Here is a 23,710-nt window from a genome sequence, read left to right on the forward strand (position 1 = left end):
TCGCAAATGATACAATCTATCGGCTTTACAGTGTGATAGACGAAGCCGTTAAGTCCACTGTGTTTTCGTTCTCAATAGCCTCGACTTGCCAGATCTAGCCGATGCGGCGACGTCAACCTGGTGGTCCTAAGCTGATGGGCGATCCTAACGGTTCCTTTTCCATTCCCCTTTCACGCAAGCACGGTTGTAATTTATGGTTGTTTTTTTAGTTTTTCTTTCTTGATTTTTCTCTTTCTTATCATATTTTCTTTCATTTTTATTTATTAAAATTTAAATTATCTTGCCGAAGCAAATGGGACAGGAAGTCGATCTAGGAAAGTTCAACCTCCGATGATGATGAAAGTGACACTATTTTCGATGAAAATGACACTACTTTTGTTTTGGATCCCTTTCTTTCATTTTCATGTTTTCATCTTTTTTACAAGCTCCCATGGATATTAAGATAAGAACAGACCTTATAACGAAAAAACAAAACAAAATAAAAGAAAGCAAAACGAGCTTTGGTTAATCATTCCCAGTGTGATCTGTTAGTCCCAAGCAATATCAGCGGAATGACCCGCACTACTAATGACGCGAACTCTAACCAGAAACAGACAAAAAAACAGAGATCGTTAGTTGCCACGTCAATAGCTGGGATGTTCAGCCAACTCTCAGGCCTTGATTTAATAGAAAGGTAGCTACACCTCGAAGCCACAAAAGCAAAGGCCTAGGAGCACACATAGGACGAACAATGAATGAGTGTAAGCCTCGTTGCCCGACAATCGACGGTGCTGACTGCACCGAGGGACTCATTATCGTAATAGCGGAAAAGTAAGGCAGTGACAACTTGGGGATTGTCATTGAGCGTCCCTAGACGCCCAAGAAAAGTAAGTTATTGATGGCTCTTTCATTCTAGGTCTAGGACGAACCATTTACGCTTGCGGCATCTTCTACGAAGTGTAGCTCACGTCTAAGCATCGGTTAGGGACGGGGCAACGCCATGAAGCTCAGAAACGGAAGGCCTGCCTGGCTGTATGCTCTTAGAAGAGGATTCTCCACCAAGCTCCAGGGCTAACATGGAGACCATTGACTTTATTGATTATTAATTGTAATAACAGCAAAATCATATGTAAGGTAAAGGTATTTAAACTCGTGTAAATCACTGTCTTAACTGTCTTTGTTTACAATTATAAGTAAAATCGTACTATAGTTTAAAACGCCCGCCTTTCGCCATAGCTTAAAGAGAAGACGCTAACATGACGGGAAGAGCCGTATGAGATCATCAGTCTCATGTACGGTTCAGGAGCCAAGCTTATGCAGCAATGTCAGAGCTTAGGTTAACTACATAATTCCAGTTCCACTTTACTACGTGAAGGCGCTTATAATATTTAGTAAAGCTATTGCGATATGGAATTAAAAGGCATGATAGGGACAAGGGTTTAATCAAAACTGTTACGCTCATCAATATGATCTTGGTGAATACAGGACTGAAAACTCCTGTAATCCTTTAAAACATGAAGTGACAGCAGAGGTGTCAATTACTGAATAAGCAAGGTATATTTTGTTGGAATCGAAGATTCGAATCTAGAAAAAGTAGAAGTAAAGGAGCTTCATTTTTTGAACCAAGTTTCTTTTGCCAAAGCCGCGTAAAACGGGAATTATTTTGTCAAAACCATTGAACAAGAAATAGTTTGGATTGAACCAACTAAGATTTGGCGTGACTGTAACAAGGTCAAAGGGTTGATTTTCAATTTAATTAAGGGTGGGTATGCTGTAGTTATCGCAGGGCTCGTAGCTTCCTTTTCAGAAGTCCCTCTTACAAACGCAACCGCAAGAAGAATAAAAAAAAGTTTCACCTCTCAAAAAAAAATCAATTTTCTAGAGGTAGATTCCATGAAAACAAAAGCAAAAGCATAAAATCAGAACAAGGATCTAAAGTTTCGCAAAAACAGAAATAAGACATCCCGCAGGAGTAGGACATCCAAATTTCCAAACACGAATATAATAAGACGTAATACTGTGGTAAAAAATATTCGTGCTACGCTAGTTTTTAAAGGGGAAAAAGCACCAAAAAAGCCGCCAGCAGGCATTTAGGCGCCGTCGCGTTTATTTACATAAGTATGTATGGAGCTTTTATGGAGTGGCTTCAAAAAAGATGCATGCAGAGTAAAATAGAATGACTAGGGCTATATTGGACAACACAGCACATATTACTTCGTAAATTGCACGTAACATCTTCAAAGAACAAATAACAGGGATGGGGGCTTAATGAATCCTCCACCTCCGGCCGGGGCAGGGGAAATAGCTTAGTCGGTTAGAGTGCTGGTCTGTCACGCCAGAAGCCGCGGGTTCGAATCCCGTTTTCCCCGTTAGCATTATGCTAGTTAGGTTTGTTTTAAAGTCAGAGTTGATGATATCGATGGAAAGGAAGCCTGACTACCTTTGCCCTTCGAGTAGAGCATGTAGCGAAAAAACCTTGTCAGTCTCTACCTGTTTCGTTTGACCAGGCAAAGCAGTCAAGTGCTGCACCCGGCAATGATGATAGTCTAGTAGCGGGAAATACAGCTAGCCCACGTTTTAACTCAAGCAGCATAGGACACGTAAACTCCCATGCGTGTAAATCAGCGAGGACCACTAAATGTTCCTGCAAGTTGTAGTCAATACCTAGTATGTAAGCCGTTACCTCAAACTTGGAGGTTAATTAAATAAAGGCAAAGTTGGGTTTTTTGTGTAGTTGTGAAATAGTCGACAGCTATAACGTTGCTATACAAAACTGTATGTAAGATTCCCACTTCATACAAGTGAACTCTTCGTCATTTAATTATTGTTGAGAAGATAACTATTCTCAGTCATAACATAGAGTACAAAAAAAAAGAAAAGTGCGGGGAAATAAAAAGACATCATGGACACCTTAGGCATTACTTCACTATTGCCCTTTTCTTCAGCTAAACGGGCATATCCCTAATTGCGGATGTTTCCGATAGTCGTCTTATTTCTATGTTTGATAATATCAAAAAGGGAAAATCCCAATAAAAACGGATTTTGTTCCAAGAAAGTAAAGGCTTAGACAAAGAAGCATTCGGGGGCAAAGAAGCTGGGGATATATTTAACCTTGAAGTATCTTCTAAAACCGTACTGTTAGAAGACAAAGAAGGTAAGGATGAAAAATGCTTATTTATTGTTAATAAAGAAGCTAAGGACTTATCTTTCGATTGATCCTCAGCATGTTTTTGTTTTTGTTTGTTTAAAGGTGATAATCATCTTGTATTCATAACATTTACAGTGGCGTGGTTGTTTGTTTCCACAAGCCCGCCTAAGGGGCTGCGTTAGCATGCCAGGAAGGGACTCAAAGAACAAAAAACCACGTAACGAAAAGAAGCAGTAAACAGCCAAAGCTAGCAACACCGAGATAACAATGAACAACAAGCAGGTTACTCTAAATGCTTGCTTGTACAGGTAATCTATACCAGTATGGTTTATCCACCATCTGCAACGCGTCGATAAGTCTGCGAGAAGCCAGGGCCGAGAAGTAGTTCCAAACCCGATAAGCAGTTAGTTACGATTATGTTTCGTCGTCGCACTAATTGAATTGTTCCTGGTTACGCATGGATTATTATACAAGAATCTTATTTAAATTCGTATTGATGATAAAAAAAATGTTGTTTTTGCTTTCGCTTTTCGGGCCTGGGGGTAGAGGTCCCTGTTAAACGCGCTACCCAAGTCAACCCAACCACTTGTGGTTCCGGTTCTCTAACCAAACTAAAGGTAGTTTGCGTGGCCTGGGCAATGAACCCAAGGTGCCTAAACGGCAACTATGAGTTGATAGGTCGATTTAGCAAAGTGTAGAACCGTAAAGGCTGTTTATTTCCTTTACTCAAACTCGGTCCCTACGGCCAGATTGCGATTAAGCTTTTTTTTAGCTCTTAAAAAGTGAAATAGTAATGGGGCAAAGAGCGGGGATAGGCACAAAACATAAAGCAAGAGGCTCATCTATTACAAACATGCCGGCATGGGTATTGCACACGGCAGCCATTGCGCTTTTATTATATAAAAAGGGTAGCGAATGGTGGGTTCAAATTGTAGCCACATGCTTTGACATATACAAGCTGGTACTTGTTACATCAGCAGAGCAGTTGTTGACTAATGATCCATAATCCTTCCTGTGCTAGGGTCGGGTCTTTCGGTCGCTAATCTGTGCAGTGCAGGAGACCAGACATATGCAACAGTCTTCGACTAGCACGGTTCGGTTATAAAGATCGATGTGTCCGCAGCAATGTTTACTACGTTAATGCCGGGCCCAGGTAAACAGAAGAGATCTCCCGGTCTATAAGCCCAGCCCAGTGATAAAGTATAGTTATCCTTACGTAACCCTGAGATTCTACAGAACCATGTCTAAGTACAGATAGTACAAAATCTAACTTGCTTGCTCTATTTTTAGTATTGAGGATAGCCCTGTACGACAATCTATAGTGCAGACCATAGCAATTCTGCAAGCGGAAAAAGGGACTCGAACCCTCAACTCCAGCCTTGGCAAGGCTATACTCTACCATTAAGCTATTTCCGCCATGTAACCTTTATCTAGTAAGTGCCAGTAAATGTTGTGCTAGGGGCTTTAGCCACTCAACCGAAGGGAAGAGGGATAATGGTTGTTCATTCTTGTAGCAGGCGCTGGCTATGAATTAAAGAAGCAAAGCACGCATAGTAGACGACGCAAACCCTCAGCAATCGAAAGGATAAGGGCTTAATCAAGCAAGATCCCGACAAGAAAAGCAAAATAAACAAGCGATTGAAAAAAGAAAAAGAGAGTCCTGGCTCTCAAAGAAGCGAATCCGACCCCCTATAGCCTGAAACGGCACCTTATCAATCAACGATAGCATGAGCGAGGCGTTAAGTGATGATTCTCGGAAAAGAAAATTCAATGCCAATGCAATAAAAATAACCGTTACTACGAAATAGCTCAGAAAAGACAATATTCAAATGGGACCTTAACAGTGAAGAAGCCATGTGACTCGCACGCTCAGGGAGCACTTATTCAGCCAAACTATTCACATAAGTCGGATAGCGCAAATAGGATCCATTTTTATAAAATCCAAAGTCACCTAGGTTGTACATCAATACGCCTGTCCCCTATCGCTAAGCGTAGGTAACGTTGGATTAGGAACCAAGGGGATTCGAGTGATTCGAGACACCTTCAATAGCCTTCTCAATCCTACCTTTAGACATTACTGTACAATTGATCCTCGCGTTCTATGAATTTTCTCTTTAATAGAAACAGCAGAAAAGATGTAAAAAATGTTGATTAATTCGACTTTTGCTTTTGCTATTGCTAGATGCAACGAAGAAAAGGCTGCTTTAGCAAAAGCAAGATTGAAACGTTACTGAGTGCAATAACTTAGTAAAAGACAAGGTAGCTAACATTATAAGACTAACTACTAGGTACAACGCTCTAAAGCCAGGGCAACAAAACTTAAAATCTGCTATTAGCGTTTGCAATTACGGGAAGGAGTTTCTTTCAGTCCACCTTTGCAGCCTACGGGGCCTTGTAATAGGGATGCCAACTTGCCACAAGACAGAGAAGCCAGGTAAACGTTACAATAGGAATGACGGCAAAAAAGCATGTCTTTGGGAAATCTTTTCCCATTCTATCACAGGATATGATAAAATGCTATCCCGCGAATCCCTGCATTTCATACGATTCGAGATGCAGAAGAGCGCCACACAGAAGCGACTGAAAAACAACCTTCGAAGGGCAATTGCAACAAGCGGAAATGAAAGCTTAGAGATTCGCATTATTGGACTTACGCAGATGGATAGGGAACGACGAGATCTCGTCGATGCAACTGACAACGACTGCACGGAAACGGAACTTGAAGAAAGTAAAAATTATGCAATTCGTTTCGAGAAGCAACGAGCAATTAAGCAGGTTTGACAGTTTCTCGACTAGCATCCGAAATTTCAAAAAAACGGTCGTCTAACGCTGCGAATGATTAATTACTATATCGGCTTGCAACGAGCTATGGCTAACAAATCCACGTAATCGCGACTTTCAGCCCCCATTTCATCATGAAGAAGGTTTCATTTTTACCTCTCCTTTTCGCCAGGTAATAAACATTCAACCTGACGTAGCATCATTTGCAAATCAAAGGGCAGAAAGAAAAGTTGTTAACATCGTTTAAGTGGGAGACAAAATCACCCGTATTCACGGACTTAATAAAGTAATGGCTGGCGAATTGGTGGAATCCGAAGACGGTACAGTTGGCATTGCTTCGAATTCAGAATCTGATAATGTTGAGGCTGTGTTGACGGGTGATGGTCTAACTATATAAAAAGGGGGCTCCGTACAGGCAACGGGTAAGATTGCTTAAATACCAGTCAATGACTCGTTTCTAGGCCGCTAAGTAAATGCGTTGGCGCGACGGAAAAGGTCAAATCCCAGCTTCCGAGTTCAGATCGAGAGAATCTCCCGCGACGAGCAACGCTTTTGCAAACATTCTCGTAGAATAATGAATTTTCTTCAGGTGAAAGGCTGCATTCCATTCGTAGCGGGCTCGAGCGCATCGGATTCTGTGCGACCCTTGTTTGTTTGTAACAGATGTGCCTATCCTATCCTTGCCCTCGCATAAGAGGACTTAAACCCCTTGTAGCCCTGTGATATATGCGACTAGACCGTTTTCAAATCGATGCAGAGAAAACCGGGAAAAGGTATCGAATGACAAATTGTAGTTTAGTTATCTTCGCGGAGCGGAGGGGTTCCTGTGTTTTGTTTGCCGGTCGGGGATGCCTTGTGTAATGTCGTAACGTAACTAAACGTCGCCTGAGCCAAGGGAAGGGAGTTAGCTCGCTCCCTTCACGAAAAAAGGAATCGGATAAGTGTTGGAAGGGCTGAGAGGGCAGCACGAAATAACATCGGGATTCCAGAAGTATGTACTTAAGATAGATCTAAAACAATACCCAAATCCCACCATAAGTAGCAAACCCCATTATTCATATAATGAGACAAAGCTAGGAAAAGAAAATTTACTAAGCCCAAAACGAACCAATAGAAAGAGTTTACAACAAAGAAAACGTATTAATAACAATTATCGAAAGTAAGGCTAAGATAACCAACCTTCAAAAGGAAAATACCAACAAGCAACACAGTGGCTAGGAAAGCTCCAGAGATTCTATAAAAAATAGGAAGGGTCGAAGTAAGCTACGGCTTATAAATAGTAAGATGAAGCGGTAACGGTCAATCAATTTACATTCTGTTGACTTTATTTGATTCGAGAGGCAAGAATGCCTTAGCATGCATCCAAAGGACTTGCGTTGGCTCCGCTTTGCTAACACCAACACAAGGTTTGTTCTTGATATTTATGGCTTTGCTTATTAAATAAATAAAAAAACAAAAACAAAAAAAAATTAAAAACACCATGTTTAACTTAAACACAAACACAAGTAGAAGTGGAGCCTAATGTAGCGAAAGACAGAGATATGGGACATTCTGGGGGTTCGTATCCACTAAAGCAGCCTATCTATGCCGCTGTATTCATAGATTTGTCAATGCTGCAACTATAGAAACTTTCATGAATATTAATACCCAATGCAAAACAAAAAACACAACTTAGGTTTCTTTTCAGTGTTAGTGTAAGAAGTAAACTTTGTGTTTAAGGTCGCAAAGCCAAATAGTAAAGTAGACCCTGTGGTTAAGGTTTACAACGCGTTGTAAACGAGTTGGGGAAGGGCAAGGCCCATACCTTGTCATGAACCTCCCCACCAATAGATAGAGACAAATAGAAATAACCAAACCACGTCCACAAAATACCAGTACCGAGCAGCTGCTTCGAAGCCAAAGTGATGTAAAGGACTGAAATGGCCCATATATTAACGAATACCGCGTATCATCAAGAGAATAGTTCCTATAATGACATAGAACCCATAAAACCCAGTAGCTAAAAAAGAAGTAAACCCATAAATACCGTCAGAGATGATAAAAAGTGCTTCATAATATTCCATTCCTTAAAACCCAGTGAAAACTAAAGCCAGCCAAACGATAGCTACTAAAGCATGAACTGCTTATTATTTTAAACCTGCGAGTATGGCATAATGAGCCCAAGTCACAGCAGCTCCAGAGAGAAGGAGAATAAGGGTATTTAGAAAAGGGATTCCCTAAGGATTTAAAACTTCAATTCCTTTAGGGGGCCAAATAGCTCCAATCTCTACTGCAGGTGCCGAAGAGGAATGAAAAAAGGCCCAAAAAAAGGCTAAAGAAAACATAACCTCCGAGACGATAAACAAAAGAAAACCGTAACGAAGCCCTAATTATACCACTTTAGTGTAATGTCCTTCGTAAGTAGATTCACATGTAACATCACGCCACCATACGAACATAGTATATAAGATTAATCCTAAGCCCAAGGCAAAAAGTGCTCTATCTCCTGTAAATGAATGCATACACATAACAGCACCAATAGTGCTTGCTAGGGCTCCAAGTGACCCTAAGAAAGGCCATGGACTTGGATCCACTAAATGATAGGGATGCTCTTAAGCAGAGGAAGTGATCCCGGCTTCCAATCCTTTTCTTTTGACTATATCATAAAGAGCGTTTTGTTTTTACCATCTTTACACTAAAAAGTTTATACGTTTTCTGTAAATGACTGCTAGAATGATCAAGGCCAAGGCGATCATGTAAATTACAGTAAAGTTTAAGAATTCGAAAGGTGAAGCAAGGTTGACTATCTCTGCTGTCTCTGCAGCCTGCGGCGGCACCGCGGATGTACTTGACGGCGCCGTCTCTTTAACCCAGTGTGATAAAGTAAGTTCGGTTTCAAATGGGCGAATTTCTGCTGGCGGTAGGTTAATGGGGGGAACCTCATTAATTGGGCCAGGGGTTGGAGCCTGCGGGGAGTTTGTTGGGGGCTTTTTAAAATTAAAACAACAACCTAAATTCATTGTTACTTTAAAACTTTGTTTTGCGGTTATTAATACTAATATTCATGGCTGTTCTTTGTGTTTTATGATTAAACAACGGCGAAAACAAAAATGCCAACACCCTCCGTCAACACTACTCCTGTACTTCCGTCTACACTTTCCGTAGAGTTCTATGGGTCGATAGGACCCTACGTAAACCACCGCGAAATCATATATTATAATGCAAAAAAAAGAGGGAAAACAAAAAAAAACAAATAAAATCACTATCACTAAAAAGTGAAAGAAAGCTAGGATGGTGAAAACCAGTGAAAGGGCATGAAAGGTAATTGAGCTCTCCGGTGCTATCGCTTCTGCGGCTGTCTTACGAACCAATCGGATAGATTGGTTATCCACCTCAACTCAAAAAACCCGTACATCTTAAATATGCCAATTATGCTACTTTTTTGTGAGTTAGGATAAGGTTAAATCTTTAACCGTTCCATTCCAAGGATTAGTTAAAACGTTGATTTTGCTTACCTTTTCTTACAAGCGTCATTTTGTAATTAATAATAATTATTAAAAAACAAAAAAAAAGTAAAGAAACAGTCTTATCGCTACGCTCTGGCTCCCCACCCAAAATTCCAGAGCTACGCTTGCTATAACTTACGTTTTCTAAACTAAATGGCACGTAGCAGGGCAGGGGCTTAGCCTCAGATCGTATGGTCTAGGTCAAGACAAAAGAAATGTTTTTTATACTATAGATGTGGTTACCAAATTACCCATGATACAAACGGATTGGCGAAGGGCTAATTACTGTCTTTTTCGTAAATTGCACTATTTTTGGTGTCTGCAAGAGTGTATTTTGCGTCAGTCGCTAACTTAGTCACTAAAAAGGTAAAAGTTAGGTCTTTCTCGCTTTTAGGAAATTTTCAATCCTTAGGGTCATTAATAACTTTTTTTCGTTGAAGATGATTTCGACAACGACTCGATGCCGGTCCTCTCGTACTAAGCCCATCTTACACACGTACTTATGATTACCGTTTACCACTGTGTACATTAGTGAGCAGGTATGCGCTGGCGACGTGTCTATGTAAGATCGTGCGATGGTGCTGATGGCAAATCCATCATTCCCCATGGTATTCCAGCACGTAAACCGGCACTACGACTACGAGGCCAGGCCCAATGATCTATCTATCACGCCCCTCGCTGGCATTGGACCATGCCTATCCATTCGTAGCTAATCGCTTTTCGCGCATTGTGGACTGCAAACGAAAGTGGCACATTGTCTTGTTTAGCAACACCTTACCACATTGGTATTGTTCAGCAACACCGGACTTCAGCAAAGGTGATCAGGGTGGATCCTGCGCCGTCACAACGATTCCTATCCTTCTTACCATTCTTTTGTTTGCAAAGCTAAGTTACGAAAAAAGCTTGTGGGTGATTGACCCCTTTCCGTTTCCCTGCGTGGGAGGGGAGGTAGCAATTATTCTGCGCGCGTCCTTCCGTTCCCACTCCGCCTTCACGTCCTCTAACCTTTATTGCTACCTTTGTAGTGTTTCTTATAATACGTAATAAAGGATCGCCCCGCAATGCCGTCTGTACTGTGGCAAGGAAAGAAGGGAAATGATGTTGCCTGCCCTGCGCAGGACCCCGGCGATTTAAAACCGAAATGAAGCCGCGAAAGAAAGCCCAGCCCGAAAACCATTGATTAGTGCTTTGTCCGATCCAAAGGGCTGCCCACACGGGGTGAATATGTCCGAAGAGCGGGAAAAGGACAGAAGCTAGGGGAGCGAATGGGCAGAAAACGGGATAATCAACCAGATTCGTGGCAACACCTCGAACAAGGGGGCCCGGTGGGATGGAATTCATGTTGCCCCCATCCCTGTTATTCGTTTTTTGCTCGTTTCAAAACAAAATAAAGCCATAAATGGGCGGAGGCATTGGCACTGAAGGGGACTCGAACCCCTAACCACCTGGTTCGAAGCCAGACACTCTATCCAATTGAGCTATCGGTGCGGGGGGGTTGGGCTTTCCTCGGCCCAACCCCTGGTTCTCTGCGCTACCTTCATTTGCCAACCCACCTCTTCACTATATCCCACAATTTCCCTAAACACCTTAATTTATTGATTAATATCAAAGAAGATAAAAGGAGTGTCATACCAACCCAGAGTGAGCCAAGGATTCCCTGGAAACTAAGAAAATTTAAAGTAAGTGAGGAACAAAAGGCTGAAATGGCAGGGTCGACGACAAATTCTTCCAAGGAAGCCGGGATAAATATTTTGGAGACTGAGGCTTCTCCACTTGTACTCGGTCCGGGATCCCCAGAGGAAAGTTCGGTTCCCTGGCGCTCTGGCAAAGCTAATTCTTTTCCTTTACGTGTTGTGGATAGAAGGTCTGAAGGAGGAAAAACCTCAGAAGGTCCTGCTGCTATATTAGCTTCAGGCTTCGTTTGAAAATGGCGGGTTATGTCCAGTTTGTACTTTCTCCAACGCTGGACCAGTACCCAAAGACCTTTAATCGCCTCCTGGTCGCAGGTTGCAGGTTCAACATAACGTTCTGCTTCGACTAATATCTTATACAATTTGAGCTTTGCCTCCACGGCGTCAATCTCAGAAGCCTCGGCCTTCTCAGTTAACGCGTTATTTAGGTTGCGGCTTTGGGTAAGTTGATCCTCTAATTCTGCTGCATGCTCTTGTAACTGCGCGAGTTGTTCCTGGATATTTGTAAACCTAGCTTGCATTCTACAAAGAAAGAACATTATTTCCATCGGATTGACCTGGCAACAGAATGCGCCAATTACCAGACCTGTAAACATCACACAAAGCAGCACAGCGATAAAGGGGAATTTTAACAAAATTAACATAGTAGAGTTGTTCTTTTTTAAATTGAAAATTGGGTCTTAATATTAATAGCAGCCCACGACTGGAATCGAACCAATCGATTTCACCTTATGAAATGAGCATATGCGCAACCGTGGGAATTCAACCCACATAACACCTTGGGGAATAAGTCAGGTAGAAATAAATCTACATTCATAAGTGCTGATATCGAAACCATATGTATAGACGATGTACATGTTCCTTATGCTATGGGCTACGTCTTCATGAGCTCTTTCGAGCCGGTAACATACTGTACCAAAAGCCCTTACTATACTGGTGAGTTTAAGGAAAGAAGTCGTAGCATGTTTAACGATTCGAAAAAAAGACCCTAGCGTCCTTTTTTCTCAATGCCCAGGCATCCATCCAATGCATTCTTTTCGATGCTGTAGGAATTGAACCTACCGAACACCGTACAAAATCTTAATGAGTGTTCGATTTACAATCGCGCAACACTCAACCTGTGGCTGCGTCTTTATTGTATTGGTGAACTGAAAATTGGAGACTCAATTGGCTCAGGATTCATTTTTGTCTTAAATCTAAGAGCCGCAAGCAGCCCTAGATGCATGCTAGGTAGCCTTAATCCTGATTCCGAGGACAGCAAGGGCCAAAGTAGTCAAATCTGCTACTTATGGTTTGATAGACCAAGATCCAGCCATTTCAACGAATGCGCAAGGAAACCGAACCGCTGCGCTAATCCCAAGTCGAACTGCTGCAAGCAAGAGGCGAAACAGCAGTTGCCTTGCTTATTTTTAATTGTTAGTATAGTCTATAAAGACTAAGAAGCATGTCTTAACTCAGTACAGATACAGAATCGCCCTACGCGGGGCAAGGGATAATAAATTGTTATGCAAAAACCTTACCTCACATCAAGAAACAAGCTTCAATCTAAGCTTCAAAAGAGAAAGGCAGACAGGCCATCTAATCTCCTAAAGATCTGCGCCTCCCACGAACCAATGGATGCAAACAAATGGCGCGTCCTTCTATTAAGATGGGCTGAAACAAAAGCCTGTATACTCAACCTATGCGAAGTAGGTACAGTATGGGATGATTTTGCATAACTTCGAACTTTCCATACCATATGATGGGGTCTCTCTTTCGTATTATGCTCTTAGCAGCTCTACAATTACGAGCTATTACAGTGTCATTCAATCAAGTTACGAATGGCGAAAGGCTTAGTTTAATTGACATTTATCAATCCACATTTATGTAATAAAAGAAATGAACCTACGACAATAACGAAACGACCGTTGCAATCGACCCTTTCAATTCAAAATCATCTGTCCCTTCTTGCTTGCCCTAAGAAAATGACTTATAGAGCCTGGCCTGTTATTAATATCTCTCATAACGCGTATACCACTATCAATAAAAGCATCTATAGCTTCTTAAATAACGATTCCAACATTAATAACTTTTGATTCCCTTGTTTCCATGCCATGTAGAGGTCATTACTTTTACGTGTACATTTTCCTACCCCACCAGATATAGATACACCTTTATGCCATGAGCTTTCGCAATATTATTGATCGATTCCATGATAAGAACCGTCTTCTTAACTCCAAATAAACCAATTTTTCTACCTTGACGATACGGCGAGTTAACGACTAATTGACACTCCCAGGGAGCCAACTGGTTACTTCACGAACGGCAAAATTAATTCAACTAATTCATTACTTTATTCGCACTAATGCCACTTTTGCTTTCACTATTACTAGATCCACTATTGTTGTTATCTACGTCTTTTACTTTACTTATTAGTAAATATTGTTAATGGAAGCAAGCTACATGCTCTACTTGGAGGGCAAAGGTAGTCAGGCTTCCTTTCCATCGATATCATCAACTCTGACTTTTAAAACAAACCTAGCTAATATAATGCTAACAGGGAAAACTTTGAACCCTAATAGAAGAAAAGAGCCAATACTCGAATGTTCATAGCGTGCCACGCCACCCCTATTTATGATCGACATAGCCACGCGTTCATGCTAATTCTAGTATCGGCGTCCCATGCCACTTGGTTTTTTTCTTTATCCTAGTATCGTTTGCATTAGTAGTCCCAAAGCAAGCAAGTAAAAGCAGTCTTTGTTACTACATTCTAGTGACCCTATCACATATAGAGTTAACTGATAGGTGTAGATTGTCAATAGAGACAATAATTAAACGCTTAAGCACTACCTTTATTTATAAAAGTATAGTGATAAGTAAAGAAAACTATACGTCGTCGTCATCTGTCTCTAGCAGTTTTCACTATCATATAGGTGTATGAAACGAAAGTGCTAGCAAGTATACCGCTGTTTCAATTCTAATTACGCTATTTGTTCCTTGAATTCGAAAGTCATCAAGTAAGCTAGCTTTCAGGTTGGCGATAAAAAGGATTAAAAAAAGGTTTAACACGCACAGTTTAAGTTTACCTTAAGTTTGCGTCAGGGTGCAAGCAAGCAAGCAAGAATTGGCTGTTTACCATACCATTATGAGGGCAGGGCATTTTTAATAAATCATCCCTATCCCCGTTGTTTGCCCCCGTTCATTGAAGTTAGCAAAGTCATGCAAATAGATGGCAGACTGGATACCTTACACTCCAAGGCGGCTTTTCGTTAAGGTTGTTACGTTTTAATTCTTTGAAACGAGCTTAGTTTCTTGCTAGCACAGTGCTGTTATAACTGTTTTCATCCATTCCTTTGCATGTGGCTCTGTTTAATTGGCGTTATCGTGTCTTATGAAGCTTTAGATAAAATATCAAATTGAACGAAGAAAAGAAAAAATGATGCATTGGATTTACAAGCATCCGGAAGTTAAAACAATTGCTTTAGCGGTCCTAGCTGCGGGAGCCGCGGCCCTTAGCTGTTAGCTAAGTTATAAAATTTACATTAAAGCAAACAAAGAAGCTAACTCTTTCAAGGGAAATAGAAGCCTATTGGCAATGTATAAAGAGCACGACGCTTTCTATGAATTACAAGTACAGCAGCAGGCATCTGACATTGATTTATTTGAAGCAGGGAATGTTATACAAACATAAAAGAGCAAGCACATAATAGTTCTCCTCAGGGTTGCTTGCCCCTTTACCTTGGCTGACATGACGCGTTTAACGACTACATCTTTGCACCTTAGCTAACTCATTTAATACGTTAGTGGTTATGTTATTATACGTTATGTCTTAGTTATCGTCAGACATCCAATGTGAAAGGTAAGATAGGCATGCAAACTCTATCTTTCTGCAAAAGCAAGCACATAACCTTGCTAGAGGCACAAAAGACTTAAGCTGGAAATGCAATCATCACACGAGGCCGCTTAGGATTAAAATGATGCTTAAAAGAGAACGTGATTTGAAAGCATTTATTCTCTTCCTCTACCTTTGCCTTTCATGAAAATGTTGTTTCAAGTTCACTATCAAAATCATAATCTTTTCCATGAATCATTGGTTCACTCGGCGAATGCAGACTCTTTTGTAGACTCGGCTACCTGGCCGCGGAGCTTAGCTTCGAGTGCTTGGACATAACCCTATTGGTACAGCTGTAGATTTTGTTTCGCATTGGGTCGGGGAAGACCCAACCTCTCAGGAATTAAAGAAGACAGTGTTTATTTATTTCATCCCTATAGGGATGTTTCAGATAATTATGGTGAGGTTCAGAAAATACCACAACATTGAGTTTATCATGCTCGACCTCTAAATAATATGGGTAAAAATAATCTAGACAATGAAAAAAAAAAGAAAAAGTTTTGTTTTTGTTTTGATAGAAAGGATTTATTTTCCTTTTCTGAGACAAAAAAGTGCTTTTTTTCAGAAATTGATTTCTTTTATAACGGAAAGGCTTTCTTTTCTGATAAAAGGTAATATATTTTTTAAGTATCCGATAATAACCTTTATAACTAAAGGGATAAGGATAATGGGAAGAATCTTTTTAAATAAAAGGGTAAAACAAAGGCCTCAAAAAAGATCATTTTCTTTATTTCAGTTATTTTATCAATTTTCTAATTCATTTTTTATTTTTTACGCATTACGCTATGTTTAGTTTAATAAGATCTCAAGAAGCTTCTTCAATGAATGTAAGATCACCACAGGATACCGTAAAACCGGGAATATTGACTACTTTAGGATTGACATAAATATGTTTATGATTTATTAGCTATCTAGCTTAAAAAATATGTTCACGAGAGGAAATGCAAACCGGAATAACGTCCAATCTTTTTTCTAGAAAGGGTAAAAAATTAATGTGTTTTTCTTTAATAGTTTTTAGTAATGGTTTAAGCTTCTATATCTTTTTTTTCATGGGTAATCCGTAAAAAAGGAACAGCCTTCACGAAGCATGTAATTTTTCATAAAAATATTGAGATTTATATTTTTTTCATCTTTCGAATGGTCTTTTCCGAAGTGAAGCTAACTTCATAATTAGGTTGGCTATATTCCTTTTTTTCTTTATTTTCCACGCTGTTTTTTTTGTTAAAAGCCTGTCTCTTCAAATGAAGGAAAATCCCCACTCCCAAATAAGGGCTCTCTTTCTTGGATTGAGTTTTTTATGCCAAACATTTTCTCTTATCTAACGACGAATTTTAGATCCTGATACCAACATATCTGTTTTTGTTCATTACCTCTTCGTCTTCAGTACTCGTGGCAGTTTATAGTGCTTGGATAGAAAACGCAAGCGTTTACCCATATATAATATGTAATGAACTGTATGATAGGGCATAGGCTAGAAAAAGTCGCGCTAACGCAAATTCCAAGGTCATAAGATTAAATCAGACCAAACTTCAAAAACGTTTAAACGTAAAGCGTAAAAAGAGCGTTGCTTAGCGGCTGGCTTTGGCTTTTACGGCTCAAAGACGAATCTTCAGGTCCCAGCACTTCCCTTGAAAGCTGCCTAAGAAGGAGCCACAGGTTCTTAGAAAGCTATGGCTATACGCCTTTTACCATAAACCTCTAGTCTAGGAAGGTCTCCTTATCTTACCTTACCCTAATAATTACGTAAGGGCAAACAAGACCGGGCCAATCAAAAACCAAAAGCCGGCCAGGAAAAAAAAAGAAAAGAAGACAGGAACGCTAGTTGCTCTTTTTTGCTTTCCCTTCGCAGCACTAATAATTGGAAAAAAAAACTAATAAATATTGTTTGTTACCTTACTATGACTATGCGTTTTTTTGTTATTCTTTATAATAGCAAAAGCAACTCTAGATGGGAGAAGGGGCTTAGCACAGCCCTGGACTGGACTTTAAGCTTGATACACTGCAGGGGATTAATTATAGACAGCCACACCCACCCCGCAAAAAGCAGCTAGGCAATAAAGTAAGTTGGAATAAGTTTTTTAGAGTACGGAAAGTTCGTGAAAGGAGGGGGAAGGGGTCGGACCTTCCCCCAGCGTTAGTTTGTATTATAAAGTAGGTTTTAATTTTATAGACTGGGTGAATGAAGCGCTAAAGCCAAGTGCTTTCTTTTTTCTTCACTTTGCTTAAGCCAAGCCTTTCACGACCTGACCTGTTAAGCCATAGAATCAATCTAAACCTTACCTTCCGCCGTTGCGTTAGTGAGTAGGAAAAAAGAACTTTACCGTGGTATTTAGACACGACGTCTTTTAGGGAGTCAGCATCCATTATGTGGCACTGGGGTTACGTCACGAATTCTGGTAGTAATAGGACCTCCTTCTTTTGAACCTTTCGGCAAAAATCCCTTTCTTACTTTTCCAATTCCTTTTATTTTCACTTCGACTGACTCAATTTTAAGTTAAGTAGCAGCTTACGCGACACGTTCCGCAGTTGCTTAAGCTGCATACTTATTCGAGCGCGAGCGACGGGAACCCCTAAACTCACTTAAACACCCTGAAAAGGACCCTGTTCTTTTCTCTCCCTTGCAATTTGTTATAGTAATTTTGGTATTACTATAAGTTGATTAAGTATGGGCAATACCGTGGTGCTTTCTTGGCTTGTAGTGCTTTCTTGGCTTGTGGTACTTTCTTGGCTTTTAGTGGTGTTTTCCCTATTTCTATTAATAGCTGTGCTATTATTACTAGTGCTTAAAAGGCTACTTTTACGTAATTGTATTCTTCATTTCCCTTTTTTCGGTTTCGTTTTTTTTTTGGCGTCTTGCCTTCCTCTATTCTTGCCTTTAAAAAAACGCGAATTATTCTCCTTTTTCCGTTAATTGATTAGAATTCTTAACTTACGAAAGGTTTTAGCATTGCTGTAGGTTCATTAACCACATAATAGCAATCCTGCTTTGTGGCGAAATCCACGGTAACGGCAGATATTAATTAATCATTTGATATTTTCTTAAATGCCTCTCTTTAATTCTGAATCAACTAGTTTCTTTTTTCAACGTACTATTTTGCTAATCCAGTTAATTTAGTGCCGAGTCGGATTATTAACCTTGGTGTTATCGCTGAGACCTGATTAATCACGAATCCAAGTGGCTTTTTTGGGTCCAATTCCAAAGATTTAGGTTAAGGCAAGTCTGATTTATTTATTGGAAACTAATTTGGTTCCTGGAATATATGACGCGAGTTATTTATTCCCCCCCTCTTTTCTACGTATAATTTCATTTTAATATTTTATACCTCTTCCCTTATAAACTTCAGGAGGTTTGCAGCTTTTAACGCTAACAGCGGATTAAGTAACTTTTTAGGGATCCGTTCCAGTGCAACAAGTGATATTATACTTTGAGCGGAAAACACAAACCGAAGGCGTGACCTAGAGTCAAATCTCATAGCTGAACCCTAGTTTTAAATTCGAAACAGAGCCTTATGGGTTAGTACTGACTTTATATCCAATTGTTTACGAAGAACAAACGGATTAAGCTTCCATAGACTTGACTTGATTTCGTTGTTCGGCTTCTCATTTTGTTCTCAATATTTATGGCAGTTTTTTTAGTAAAATTTTATGTAAGCCGTGTCGAATGTTAGAATCCTGATTAACAAAATGCGCCTCTCTTGTAGTTTCCAAACCAAAGATTCCCTTGCTTCCAAAGCAAAAGCAAAGCCTCCTTGAAAGTTTATAAAGGGTGATTCCCTTGCCTCTGCTTCCAAAGTAGCTTTTGCCTAAACATTTTTAGATTCCTTTGCCTTTTTTAGAGTTTCTAATGATTTTATGCCTTTGTTAGGCACATCTCTATGTTTATAAGCATAATAATAGAATAAAAAAGGCGTTCTTTAAAAAGATCTACTAAGAAGCAGAAACACACTACTGTAAGCACCAGATGAGTAATAAACAGTAATGAAACCCCCCTAACCTAAAAAAGTTAGTGGTTGGCTTGTTTTGTTTGCCCTAGCGACACCATTAAGAGGACTGGGTGATTGTGATTAGAGATCAATTCACTGTCGCTTCGAGTACACGACGAGGTTACGAAACCCGTCATGGCGATAACATGGTAATTTAGAAACAAGGCGTGTATGAGGAACTATCAATGTCTACGGTTTGCGTTGGGATTGCCCTTCGGCACTTCAGGGCTCAACCAATTAAACTCTCGGTGTCTACGGCGTTAGAATGAACTTCGTGCATCCATTTATTTCTACGGAATTACCAACGCTAGACTGGACGTATTCGACCATGCGCCCAGATTATGCAGGGAAAACCAGCGATACTTTTTAAGAGCAAAGGGTACAGGAACGTAGTGGCGTTCTCAACTCATTCCTCTGATCCCAGTATAAATTGGATCGGCGAGAAAGGTTAACCCAACCCTGCTTGACACTTTGTGCCCCTCGCTCCCTAGTCTTGGCATAGGATTTAAAACATCGAAAAGGTGGGCTATAGGAAAAAGCGTAGGGAACCGCTTACTTTAAATAAAACAAGAACTGAAAGAAAGAGGACTGAACATAATACCGGGTGGAAGATACATGCTTTACCTTGCAAGTTGTGAAAGCTTTCTTCTCAATAAGAGTGAGAGTTAGTGGTATATAGCTTTATCGAAGCCCGAAATGAAACGATGTTGCACTGAAGAGGACTCGAACCCCTAACTACCTGGTTCGAAGCCAGGGACTCTATCCAATTGAGCTATCGGTGCGGGGGGGTTGGGTCAAGGAAAGCCCAACCCTGGAAATGTTTTTTGCGTTATTTCAAAATGAGTTTACGTAATTAAAGAAAATTAACTCAATTAAAAGACAAAAAAGTCAATCTTTGTCGTTGATGATCTCTCGGTTGGTTACCGAATAATTTAACCATCCCTTCCCTAAAAGAAAGTAATTACTTGATATATGTAATCCGTAATATTCGGATTCAGTCGTCAGCTGTGGTTTTTACCCTCCCCAGGGTGTCCGCTCTGCCCGTGAGACGGTTTTTTAACCACGACGTCTACGTTTAAGTTTAAAGGCAGTCCCTTTACGAATCCGGCTTCTAAGCCTATGGAACTTAACGAAAATCTGGACAGCGTCCCTGGCTTTATTATGAACGGCTTGGATTTTATCCGCCTCCTCCTGCGAAACAGTTATTTCTGTTTCTGGATTCAGCGGCGGCATGTCTTGCTCAACAAAAACTACTTCTGGAGTCGAAGGCAAGAGCTCAAACAGGGCTTTATACATGTCAATCAAAGGTTGCGCCTGGGAGACTATTTGCGCGGCATAATGCGCTATCACTTCCTGGGAGAAGGGGACCTTCAAGAGGAGTTCTATGCCCTCTTCCGGGGACATGCTTAAAGGGAGAGATACCCCAGAGATGAGCATCAAGCCAGGAATAAGGTCCTTATGGAACGACGTGAACAGACGGGAGTTTGCCTCCTTAAACTGTACCGAAATCTGAGCCCATTCCTGCATTGTGGCTTCGCTGACTATGGAGGGGTTTAACTTGGCAGAGATAGAGTTTACTAGATTGTTTATTTGCGCAGGCTGCAGTTGTGAAACGAATTCATAACCGTTCTCAGCGCTGGGCAATCTGCCTTGTTGGCAGGTTTTTAGTATTTTATCACAATCTTGCCAAGTTTCAAATAAGATTGAACGGCAATCCTCCTCCTTTAGTTGCATAAACTGTGAATGTGAAGACGCTTGAGTTACTATTGAAGAACTACTAGCGCCCATATTCATACAGTATGCTGTTTCAGCAAACCCAAGCCCAATTAGATTTAATAAAATTAAAAAAAGAGCAACAAACAAGAATACCTTTCTCAACGAAAGAAAGGAGAGATATATGGTGAGGTTATTAAAAAGAAAGGAGAGATATATGTTGAGGTTCTTAGAAATAAAGGAGAGATATATGGTGAGGTTATTCAAAAGAAAGGAGAGATTTCTGGTGAGGTTATTCAAATTCAAAAGATTTCTTTTTTTAGTGAGGTTATTCATGTTTATCTTGTTTTCTTTTTTTAAGATACAAATAAGATTGAAAAAGCCATCGTCAAAGCAAACAAGGCAATAGCTTCTGTTAAGGCAAAGCCTAAAGTAACATAACCAAATGATTATTTAGCTAACGATAGATTTCACGCCACAGGGCTTGTCAAAGAACTAAATACGTTTCCAATACCTACTGCTGCTCCTGCTAGGGCTATTGTAGCCGCTCCTACTCCAATTAATTTTGCACCTTCTAGCGTAACTAATTCTTAAGTGTCTGTGTAATAATAATAAAAAAGTGTAGTTAGCACACTTTAAACGAAGTAGAGCGGTTGGCTGGCAAAGAAAGCTTACGCCTTTGAAGAAGAAAGATAGAGTTTGCATGCCTACCTTACCAAACACGTTGGATGTCGTCGGAAAACCAAGACATTTGGTAAACAGTCTTGTTGTCTCTTTGCAAGCAAGCCCATTTAATTGTAACAATTTAACGGATAACAAGATTATTTCCGGATGAATCCAAAGAAAAAACATAGTAAGCAGAGCCCTGACCCAAATGAAGAATAAGTGGTAGATTGGTAATGTTATCATTAAGGTTCATTGGTTTTATATAATGTCAACAATACAACTAAGCATTCGTTGACAGAGTCAAAGTTCCCCGTTTCTCAATCGTGGCATCCACGTTAATAAGTCGAAAGCCTCTTGGGCCGTCATTATCAACCAGGAAGGAAATCCTAGAGGAACTAGGATTTTTGGTCCAGTAGCAAGGGAATTGAGGGAATGTAATTTTGCCAGAGTAGTCTCGTTAGCTCCCGAAGTGTTGCGATAACTAATGAAAAAAAAAAGAAAGCTCGTTTCATTTATTAGAACTCAAAGAAACTTCAATTCCTTTAAAAATTTGGGTTTGAAGAGTTAGTTGTCGAATAGTCCAATACATACACATATACAAATATACAGAAAAATCTATCTATATCTATTCTATCTATATCTATTTAGATAGATACAACTCAATAAAACGAAGATGGATAGCCAATGAAAATGAGTAGAAAGGAAAGAACCTTTTTTCCGCCTTGAATATCATTTAGATTTTGCCAAGAGGAAAGGCTGGAGATTTTAGGAATTACTTAAGTAAAAACAATTCTAATAATTACCGATTGATATTTCACGAATAATGATGCCATCTCCACCACAGTTACTTCAATCAGAAATGCGAATACGAAAAGAAAAGCTATGACTAGGATACCAGCTACTAAAATGACTAGAGGTATCGTGCAAATCTTACTGGAAGAAGGTTTTTTAAAAAGCGTCACGGAACACACAGAGGGGGGGAAAATTTTTATGGATGTCAAGATATTTTGGCAAAGAAAAAAAGCCTTACCTTACGTGGCAACTAAACTATAACTATTAGGTACATTAGCAAACCCGGTCTCAGAATCTATTGCGATCATATAAGAATCCCTAAGATCTTAGGGGGCATGGGAATTGCAATTTTATCAACGTCTTATGGACTCATTACAGATCGGGAAGCTAGGCGAAGAAAAACTGGGGGGGGAAATTCTACGCCATATTTGGTAATTGAAAGGGAGAAACAGGGACAAAAGTTACTTATTTTCACCAGTTACGTCTTCAATGAAAAGAATTTTTTTGGAGAAACCTGTAATGTAAATAGGAGGTTTACTTATTCCAAATGATGAAGAAACAGAATCTCATTGACATGGAAGGTACAGTTACAGAATCTTTACCCAATGCCACGTTTTGAGCGTGTTCGGATAATGGATGTCAAGTTTTGACTCATATATCGGGGAGGATGCGACGCAGTTATATAAGAATACTACCAGGAGATAGGGTAAGAGCTGAACTGAGTCCCTATGATCTTACCAAGGGACGCATCATCTACCGCCTTAGAAGTAGGCATACAAACAATAGTCAGTAGATTTCGGTATCAGTTTAGATTTTCGGCAGTTAACCAAACCACTTCTCTTGCCAAATTTCCTATCTTGATTAGATCGAAGAAACATGTAGCAAACCTACAGGTAGATTTACCCAATTAATTCAAGGTTATAGATACGAAAATCCGTGCTTCCATTCGGAAAATATGTAAAAAATGTCGATTGATTCTACGACGTAGACGAATCATGGTAATTTGTTGCAACTCAAAACATAAACAGAAACAAGGATAATAAATATTTCTATCTGAAAAAGAATATTAATTAAACAGAGCTTCCCAATAAAAATAATTAATTAATTATGTCAAGTCAAATAAATCGAGAAAAATTCGTTCACGTGGGGGAAAACGCGGAGTTCAAAAGGGAGTCATTCATATACAGGCGAGTTTCAATAACACTATCATTACCGTCACAGACGTCCGGGGACAGGTAATTATTTGGTCTTCCGCCGGTGCCTGTGGATTTAAGGGAACACGCAAAAGCACGCCATTTGCTGCGCAAGCTGCGGCTGAGAATGCAATTAAAGCATCAGTGGATCGGGGTATGAAACAAGCAGAAGTTATGATGAGCGGGCCCGGACCGGGGAGAGACACCGCTTTGCGAGCTATTCGCAGAAGCGGCATAATCCTCAGTTTCATACGTGACGTGACTCCTATGCCGTATAATGGTTGTAGACCCCCCAGAAAGAGACGCGTCTAACTAGTGATTAGTCACATCAAAAGGAGAGAAAAAAAAATTACGTATGCGCACGCAAAAACGAGATGTCGACCTCTAAGCAGGCAATTCAGTGGAAAT

General features: G+C 40.1%; 1 protein-coding gene, 2 non-coding genes and 1 pseudogene across 3 annotated transcripts; 2 read left to right on the plus strand and 2 right to left on the minus strand.

Moving 5' to 3' along the window:
* Window positions 1-1,445: 1,445 nt before the first annotated feature.
* On the plus strand, window positions 1,446-2,333 carry LOC147416719 (uncharacterized; annotated as a pseudogene).
* Window positions 2,275-2,348, plus strand: TRNAD-GUC (transfer RNA aspartic acid (anticodon GUC)). The gene has a single exon. It is a non-coding gene; the product is annotated as a tRNA-Asp (tRNA).
* Window positions 2,349-10,807: 8,459 nt separating this feature from the next.
* Window positions 10,808-10,881, minus strand: TRNAR-UCG (transfer RNA arginine (anticodon UCG)). The gene has a single exon. It is a non-coding gene; the product is annotated as a tRNA-Arg (tRNA).
* Window positions 10,882-19,994: 9,113 nt separating this feature from the next.
* Window positions 19,995-20,672, minus strand: LOC147416722 (uncharacterized). Its single transcript, XM_086508119.1, has one exon. It carries the CDS (start codon window positions 20,670-20,672, stop codon window positions 19,995-19,997), a length of 678 nt encoding a protein of 225 aa, XP_086364245.1.
* Between the last annotated feature and the right edge of the window lie 3,038 nt (window positions 20,673-23,710).

This window comes from Adiantum capillus-veneris, unplaced genomic scaffold, assembly GCF_014529385.1.
Source record: "Adiantum capillus-veneris isolate H3 unplaced genomic scaffold, ASM1452938v2 Hic_scaffold_559, whole genome shotgun sequence".
Classification (NCBI taxonomy): Eukaryota; Viridiplantae; Streptophyta; class Polypodiopsida; order Polypodiales; family Pteridaceae; genus Adiantum; species Adiantum capillus-veneris.

What these genes read in the sequence shown, in the direction of transcription:
- LOC147416722 (XM_086508119.1), bottom strand. Translation starts at nt 20,672, where the DNA reads ATGCAACTAAAGGAGGAGGATTGCCGTTCAATCTTATTTGAAACTTGG.